Source organism: Artemia franciscana, chromosome 9 (genome assembly GCF_032884065.1).
Source record: "Artemia franciscana chromosome 9, ASM3288406v1, whole genome shotgun sequence".
NCBI classification, from domain to species: Eukaryota; Metazoa; Arthropoda; class Branchiopoda; order Anostraca; family Artemiidae; genus Artemia; species Artemia franciscana.
In genome coordinates, this window is record NC_088871.1 from 30,180,830 (window position 1) to 30,190,076 (window position 9,247).

General features: G+C 37.4%; 1 protein-coding gene across 2 annotated transcripts in view; it reads right to left on the bottom strand.

The window, feature by feature from the left end:
* Window positions 1-9,247, bottom strand: part of LOC136031261 (integrator complex subunit 2-like) — a 96,922-nt gene that overhangs the window by 65,399 nt on the left and 22,276 nt on the right. For both annotated transcript variants that reach the window (XM_065710687.1, XM_065710685.1), the window contains exon 3: window positions 1,589-1,709. In XM_065710687.1, coding sequence (XP_065566759.1) covers window positions 1,589-1,709 — 121 coding nt within the window. The remainder of the gene's footprint in view (window positions 1-1,588; window positions 1,710-9,247) is intronic.

The following is a 9,247-nucleotide window of genomic DNA, read 5'->3' on the forward strand; positions in this document are numbered from 1 at the left end:
TGTATTTCAATTGCATAATTGAAAAGATTACTAACTAAAAGCAATTCTAACAACTTTTCAGTTCAATCGTGTGTCTAATGTGGCACAATGGGTGGCAAAAATGCCACAAATCTTGAGTAACTTTGAAGAAGATTTTCTCAGAATAATGAAAAGCCATATAAGCATTTTGACATTTGAACGGCCGTTTAGTTAAGAAAAACAAATTCCAATTTAAATGAACCTTGACTTACCGCCCAAATATATTATCTTTGAGAGCCAAACATGAACTAATTAGCCTTTTAGCCAAATTCACGTCCTAAGTGATAAAGTTAGTATTACAAAGTTCTCGACCAAGTTTATCAGGCATAAATCCGGATTGTAAACAAAGTCTTCTGGAATTTTCAGATCCAGAAGCAAATTCAAGAAAAGATTGGCCTACTTCAAGCTTTTTTTTCAAAGAATCAAGCTTTTGGGCACTCAAGTACGAATCATGTGCAAAGTTTTACTCAGTCTAAAATTCCAATTCACAACCATAAGAGCGACTAATGAACTTGTACTGTTATACAGAGTTTTTTACCAGTCACTTTGAATCAAAACATAGTCCTTCCATAGCGGAGCAAAAATATAATATAAGTACTCAACATACTACGACCATAGTAGGATGGTTGAGCTTACAGTCAAATTCAATGTGACATTCTTATTATATGTTGAGGCTTGATCACATTCATCTGAGGCCATCAAGCAACAGTTCCAAAATTAGGTCTATTACAAGTCAAATCACAATGCAATTATCCTCTTAAAGAAGGCCGGTAATATGCGAAAAAAATCATTTTTAGCAGTGCCGGATCTGGGAGGAGGAGAAGTCATGCAAATTGGGTGACAGAGAAAGAGGTTACGTGACCTTAGTGACACAAAATGGGAGCAGAGAATAAACGTTAGGGTGGATCACTAGAAAAAAAAAATACAAAGAACAACATCCAGAGATCTGAGATTCCAATCAAGCCTTGGCATGCAACTTGGGTGCCAGGAAAAGAGATCACTTGACCTTAGTGACAGAAAAAGGAGGGCAGAGAATAAACTTTAGGGTGGATCACTTGAAAAAAATACAAAAAATTACATCCAGATATCTGAGATCCTAGTTAAGCATCGGCATGGAACTTGAGTGCCAGGGAAAGAGATCACATGACCTTAGTGACAGAAAATGAGGACAGAGAATAAATTTTAGTCTCAACATTTTTTAATAAATTCTTTTATGCCAAAAAATCATTTTAAGATATAAGAGTAGCGTTTTATGAAGCAGTAAAAACGTGTTGCACATATCGAAAATAAAATATTACAATATTAACATTCCTAACTTAAGAGGTAAAATAGTAAAAAAAAAACAAATCCATTAACATTTTATACACAGAAAGAACCTGAAATTTTCGAATAGAAAATTCCTGCCTTTAAAAACAAGGACAAGAAAGGACCTTCGTCACAGTTTTAACCTAAATTCCATGGGCCTTAAGGGTTGCCTTCGTTAATATTTTATCTAGGGGCATCCAACTTCACTCTAACCCTCTAAAACGTTATGTTTGATCCAACCTTGGGTACGAAAGAAACAGCTTACCTTAGCCACAACTGAAAAAATCTCTGATAAAACCAGCCTGAATTTTCTTTTAGCTTCACTTCTTTCAAATTCAAGAACAAAATTTTGAACAGTTTCTTCAATCTGAACACCCTGTTTTAACCTAAAATATAAGAAGCAATAGATTTAAGAGATAAAATAAGCTAAGAACTTTCATTTACTAAGAGTTTAGAAATCGGTTGAAATTTTACTTGTCAATTTTGCCTAGATTAAATTTCAATCTAATGATCAAATTTAACTTGTTTCCTCATTAATTTATCTTGCCTTTTTAACATTTTATTTTCTGATAAATAAGGGATCGGGGTGAGTTTAAGTCGTGTGAAAACGTATGTTGTTTTCACTTCATTGTTTAGAGATGTAGGACCCCCCCACATTCTATTCAATTTGTTTTTCTGTTTTATTTTTTTATTTACTAAAATACCATTTTATTACTTATTTGATATATATCTTATATCAAATGTTTTACTAATATAAACAAGCGCTAAGAGCTCATACGGCACTTGTGACGAGGCGAGAAGAGCCAAGAGCCAAGAGATCATATGGTTTGAGCTCTAACAAAATACTCTGAGTCCCGATGTCCTTCTACACATCAAAATTCATTAAGATCCGACCACCCACTCGTAAGTTATAAATACCTAGTTTTTTCTAATTTTTCCTCTCCCTTTAGCCTCCCAGATGGTCGAATCTGGGAAAACAACTTTATCAAGTCAAATTGTGCAGCTCCCTGACACACCTACCAATTTTAATCGTCCTAGCACGTCCAAAAGCACCAAACTCGCCAAATCACTGAAACCCTCCCCCCAACTCCCCAAAAGAGAGCGAATCCAGTACGATTCTGTCAATCACGTATCAAGAACATTTGTTCATTCTATCCACCAAGCTTCATCCCGATTCCTCCACTCCAAGTGTTTTTCCAAGATTTCCCCCTCCAGCTCCCCCCCCCCCCCAATGTCAAAACATCTGGTCGGGACTTGAAATAAGAGCTCTGAGACATGAATTCCTTCTAAAAATCTAATTTCATTAAGATCTGATCATCTATTCTTAAGATAAAAATACCCCAATTTTTACGTATTCCAAGAATTCTGGTTTCCCCTTCCAACTCCCTCCAATTCACAGGACCTGGTCGGAATTTAAAATTAGAACTTTAAAGCACAAGATCCTTCTAAATATCAAATTTCATTAAGATCTGGTCACCCTTTCGTAAGTTACAAATACCTCAATTTTCAAAATTACCCCCCCCCAAAATTCCACCAAAGGGAGCAGATCCGGTTCGGGTATGTCAGTCACGTATCTTAGACAGGTATCTATTCTTCCCATCCAGTTTCAACCGGATCTCACCGCTTTAAGTATTTTCTAAGATTTCCGGTCCCCCCAACTGCCCCCCCCCCCAATTACGCTTGATCCGGTTGAGATTTAAAATAAGAAATCTGAGTTATGAGGTCCTTCTAAATATGAAGTTTCATGAAGATCCGATCACTCCTTCGTAAGTTAAAAATATGTCATTTTTTCTTATTTTTCAGAATTACCCCCCCCCCCCCCCCAATAGAGCAGATCCGTTCCAATTATGTAAATCACGTATGTAAGACTTCTGCTTATTTTTACCACCAAATTTCATCCCGATACCTCCAATCTAAGCGTTTTCCATGATTTTAGGTTCCCCCACCCCAAACTTCCCAAAATGTCACCAGATCCAGTCAGGATTTAAAATAAGAGCTTTGAGACATGATATCCTTCTCATATCAAATTTCATTGAGATCCGATAACCCGTTCGTAAGTTAAAAATACCTCATTTTTCTAATTTTTCAAAATTAACCCCTCCCCCAACCACCCCAAAGAGAGTGCATCCGTTCCGGTTAGGTCAATCAGGTATCTAGGACTTGTGCTTATTTTTTCCACCAAGTTTCATCCCGATCCCTCCACTCTAAGTGTTTTCCAAGTTTTAGGTTTCCCCCTCCCAAATCCCCCCAATGTCAAAAGATCCGGTTGGGTTTAAAATAATAGCTCTGAGACATAATATCCTTCTAAATATCAAATTTCATTGAGATCCGATCACCCGTTCGTAAGTTAAAAATACCTCATTTTTTCTAATTTTTCAGAAATAACCCCCCCCCCAACTATCCCAAAGAGAGCGGATCCGTTACGTTTATGTCAATCACGTATCTAGGACTTGTGTTTATTTTCCCCACCAAGTTTCATCCCGATCCCTCCACTCTAAGTGTTTTCCAAGTTTTAGGTTTCCCCTTCCCAACTCCCCCCCAATGTCACCAGATCCGGTCGAGATTTAAAATAAGAGCTCTAAGACACGATATCCTTCTAAACATCAAATTTCATTCAGATCCGATCACCCGTTCGTAAGTTAAAAATACCTCATTTTTTCTAATTTTCCAGAATTACCCCCCCCCCCCCAACTACCCCAGAGAGCAGATCTGTTCCGATTATGTCGATCATGTATCTGGGACTTGTGCTTATTATTTCCCTCTACTCTAAGTGTTTTCCAAGATTTTAGGTTTCCTCCCTCCAACTCCCCCTAATGTCATCAGATCTGGTCGGGATTTAAAATAAGAACTCTGAGACACAATATCATTCCAAACATCAAATTTCATTAAGATCCCATCACCCGTTCATAAGTTAAAAATACTTCTATTTTTCTATTTTTCCGAATTAACCGGCCCCCCATTCCCCCCAGATGGTCAAATCGAGAAAACGACTATCTCTAATTTAATTTGGTCCGGTCCATGATACGCTTGCCAAATTTCATCGTCCTAGCTTACCTGGAAGTGCCTAAACTAGCGAAACCGGGACCGACAGACAGACCGACAGAATTTGCGATTGCTATATGTCACTTGGTTAATATCAAGTGCCATAAAAACTTTAAGGAAAGAGCGACCTGAAGTAACATTAACCAAAAATAAAAAAATGAGATTTTGATTACGTTAAATATATAAAAATTAATTCGAGTGTTATGGCGAATCATGTAAAGGTAAGGTAAAGGATACGGCATTAGACTTTACAGTCCCTACCGGCGGTGCTGATCTCCGTTTCTTGGCCCTTCAGCCAGGAAGTACAATGGGGGGTTGGGGGCCAGCCATCCTGTGCTTGCGCACACCCTTCCTGTTTACCTTCCCCAGATTTCTCCAGGTACCCATTTAGAGCTGGGTCGACTCTGGCTAAGCTTACAGAGTCACGCCACTGACCCCCGTCCCAACTGAAGAATTGGGCGAATCATGTAACATTCTTTAAATTCATTATTTATAAAAGAATAAGAGCCTGAGAATATTTTCAAAATATTAGGAAAAGGGAAAAAACACCGCTTAAATGAGTTATACTGCTAAGAAAAATAGCACCATCATCCCATTCAGCAGATTCAAGAAATCTATCGCAGAGGTTCCAAGTTTATGTGCCAAAAATTCAGAATTTTGCATTTTTTCTTAGAAATTTGATGCGAGAACAGATGCGTGTTTGTTTTTTCATTTACTTATGCTTGTTTTTAGGGGTTGGCTATATTAATGTAGTAGACCTTAAATATCAGAAAACAATTAGTTCAAGAGGTAATTAGAAGTCCTAATGGCCCTTTTACATACCAAAGGGAATCGTGCCTCAAGAAAGTGCATAGTTCAGAATTAGTCAGAAACTATATAAATCTTTTCAGTCTCAGAGGTCCTCTTGCCACATTCACCCCTGAACATGCAAAGTCCAAATAAAAAGAGCTAATATAGGGAACGTAAATACAGTTGAAGAAATATTGCTTATGGGGAATTGTCCAATCCTATTAAAAAAACCACTTACCCTTCCCTCCGCCCAAAAGCTTTGCAATATTGTGTGATAGCTAGTAGTTTTGTATATTTGTCCTATGTAACATCCCTTTGTTTTTTTTTCAATAAGGAACGTAAATACAGCATTACGAACGATTATAGAGTTTTACAGTATTTCAGACTAGCTATTGGGGAAGACTTGAATGTAAGTGGGTGGTAACCTATAAGTTTGAGATGCAATCACAGTGAGATGAATATTTCAGCCGTTTGGTGCTAAAAGACAGAAATCTTGGTCCGGTTATGGCCAAGATGCCATCAATCAAAAATTTGGAGATAGCAAATCATCTTAAAACCGCCAAAAAGATATGTAAACACCCAGTTCAAGACGTCATACTACTACATAGTACTGCATTCGTCCCTAAGATTACGCGCAGTCCATGAAAACAAAAGGGCTATTACATATAACAAATAAACAGCACTACTAACTATCATAAAATATTGCAAAGTTGCATACCATGTTTTAGGGGTGGCGGAGTATTATGGGGTTAATTTGCTCAACCAGCCAATTCTCCCTACTTATTTCTTCCTTAACGGCTTAATAGCAAAAAGAATATTTAATGGTAATTCCACCAATGCTACTTAACCAAAGCCGTAGATGGCGTTATTGTTAACTACGATTAAAGATGGCGACTTATTACCTTTCCCAATCACACATTTTTTAGCTTCTAAGCAGCTTTTCCCATCGATCTTATGAAATTCATGTCTAGTGTAGGAATCGAACGTATGACCCATGATTTCCTATGGTAAAAGAACAAAACGTTACTCAGCTGAGCCAACATCTCATTAATGATATTATGTTTTTAGAAATATATTCTAAGCAATCAATGCATTATTTCAGGGCGCTAACCAATTGGTGTTTTTTAAGTCACCATATCATGCCAAGTTAATTGTGCAATCGATTTCTCAATTGGAGCTGGATATATGGTAAATACTATCAGTGATTTGTATCCGGGTACCTCTCTTTTGGCATCATTCCAAAAATATGCATGCCACAGTGATTTGAGAGATAGAGAGACAAAAAACAAACACGAACACAGAGAGGCATACACATATCGACAGAAAAACACACAGTCAGACACACAGGCACGGACAGAGAGAGACAAAAAATCCACGCAAACACAAAAAGTCAGACACATAAAGACACACACAGACAAAGCAAACACAGAGTCAGACACACAGGCACGGAGAGAGAGAGAGAGAGAGAGAGAGAGAGAGAGAGAGAGAGAGAGAAGAGAGAGAGAGAGGAGAGAGAGAGAGAGAGAGAGAGAGAGAAAGAGAGAGAGAGAGGAGAGAGAGAGAGAGAGAGAGAGAGAGAAAGAAAACCCGCACAAACACACAGTCAGACAACCAGAGAGAGAAAGAAAGACGAAAACAAACACACAGTTAAACAAATAAACGAGAGAGAGAGAGAGAGAGAGAGAGAGAGAGAGAGAAAGAAAGAGAGAAGAAACACACACAAACACGAAGAGTCAGACACACAAACACACAGACAGACAAACACGCGATCAGAGATACAAACACGGATATAGAGAGAGAGAGAAATAAAAAAACAAAAAGTCAGACACAAAAAGGCAGACACAGAGAGAAAAAACACACAGAAACGGAAGGAGAGAGACAAAAACCACACACAAACCCACAGTCAGGCACACAAAAACACTAATCTGATATGTGATTTGTAAACTGACCTAACTCAAAAATCAATTAATAAAATGTGACCCAATACAAATCAGTTGTGGTGCCATCTAGAACTCTAAAAAATTGAGGAAATCTTTTGGGACTTCTATGTCCATCTTTGTGTATTTGTGTGTCTGACTCTGTGTGTTTATGTTTGGTTTTTATCTCTCTCTCTCTCTCTCTCTCTCTCTCTCTCTCTCTCTCTCTCTCTCTCCTCTCTCTCCATACCTGTGTGTCTGACTGTGAGTTTGTCGGTCTCTGTGTCTATCTTTGTATGTTTCTCTCAAGTCCAAAAATCTAACCCCCAAAATTTGGGCGGGGGCATTGGGCCCTGAAGTACGTTAGGATCAAATTCATGCCCAATCCCACTAATGGCAAACTAAAATGCTCGATACCATTATATTACGAAAAGGGTACCTAGCCGGTTGCAGACACAACAATTTGAGATCGAAACACGTTTTATCAGCCATCAAAGAATATTTTGTCCATAAAGCATTTCAAATCACTGGACAATGCATATTCTCGGAATGATGCCAAAGAAGGTGACCGGAAACAAATCACTGATAGCATTTACCATGTATCCAACTCCAATTGAGAAATCGATTGCGCAATGAACTCGGCATGATGTATTGACGCTTAAAACCAGTTGGTTAGCGCCGAGAAATAATACATTGATTGCTTAGAATGTATTTCTAAGAACATAGTATCATCAATGACTTGTTGACCGAAACAAGTAACGTATCGTACTTTTACCATAGAAAAAAAATGGCTCTTACATTTGATTCTCACACCAGTCATAAAATCAATGGTAATTCCGGAAAATCAATGGAAAAGCTACTTAGAAGTTAAAAAAAATGTGTTGTTGGAAAAGATAACATGTCACCATTCACAACAATAACACCATCTATGACTTTGGCTATAATAGATGGTATCATCAGTGGAGTCACCGTTAAGCCTTCTTCTTGATCGTAAGCCACCAAGGAAGAAAAGAGTAGGAGGGACTGGCCGGTAGAACCTACTGACCCCATACTAGTGTGCTTTTTTTTAAAAAAGATTAAAAAAGTCCCATTAGCAACATTTTCCCACCTGTTACGTTCCCTAAAACAGCCCTTTTACATGCACTTTGTATGTTTAGGAGTGAATGCTGCAAGATGACCTCTGACACCGAAAGGAAATTTACATAGCTTCTCACTAACTCTAAACTGATTGACGACCACAAATTTTTGCTCCACAACATATCGGCCCTGTTTGGACAAAAATCACCTTTTGCGACTTAAAATGGCAGAGCTCTGCACTTTTTTGAGGCACAATTCCTTTTGTCACGTAAAAGGAGCTTCGAATTTTTAATTTCCGTTCTAATGAACCGTTTTCTGATAATTAAGGGTTACTGCTTTAATATAGTCGAACCCTGAAAAACAGGTAAAAGTAAATGAGCAAATAAACACGCATCTGTTCTCGCATCCAATGTCTAAGAAAAAAAGGAAAAATTTTGAATTTTGGCATATAAGAACTTGAAACCTCTGTAATAGGTTTCTTGGATCTGCTGAATGTGATGGCGCTATTTTCCTTAGCATTACATCCATTTAAGGAGTGTTTTTCCCCTTTTCCTAAAATTTTTAAAACATACTTAGGGTCTTATTTTTTTCTAAGACAATGTTACTTTAATGAATTTTACATATGTTTAGATTAACCACAAAAATTGGATTTATTTTTGTATAGTTAACGTAATCAAAATCTTGTTTTTTTTTAATTTTTGATCAATGTTAGTACAGGTGGCTCTTTCTTAAAGTTTGTTGTATTAGTAAAGTATTTTGTGAATCATGCTCTAAAAAGTATAAACAATAGCACATGAGAAGTGATTTTGGAAATGCAGGCCACCTTAAAAAAAATCTTAAGCGGTCAGCTCTTCAAGGGCAATTTCCAATTTCAGAGTATTCTTATACAAAATTTAACTTTAGTGAAAAGGCAAGGAGTAATTAGGATGGAGTAATATAATCCCCTTATATTTAAATTATACTGAATATGATATTAAAAACGAATAGATACTAAATACGAAAAAAAAAGAAATCCATGCAAAAGTGAAGAGTAACTTTAAGTCTTAGGACGAACAGAGATGATCCTGTATATAAAAGGGCTCGCTCACCCCCCCCCCACT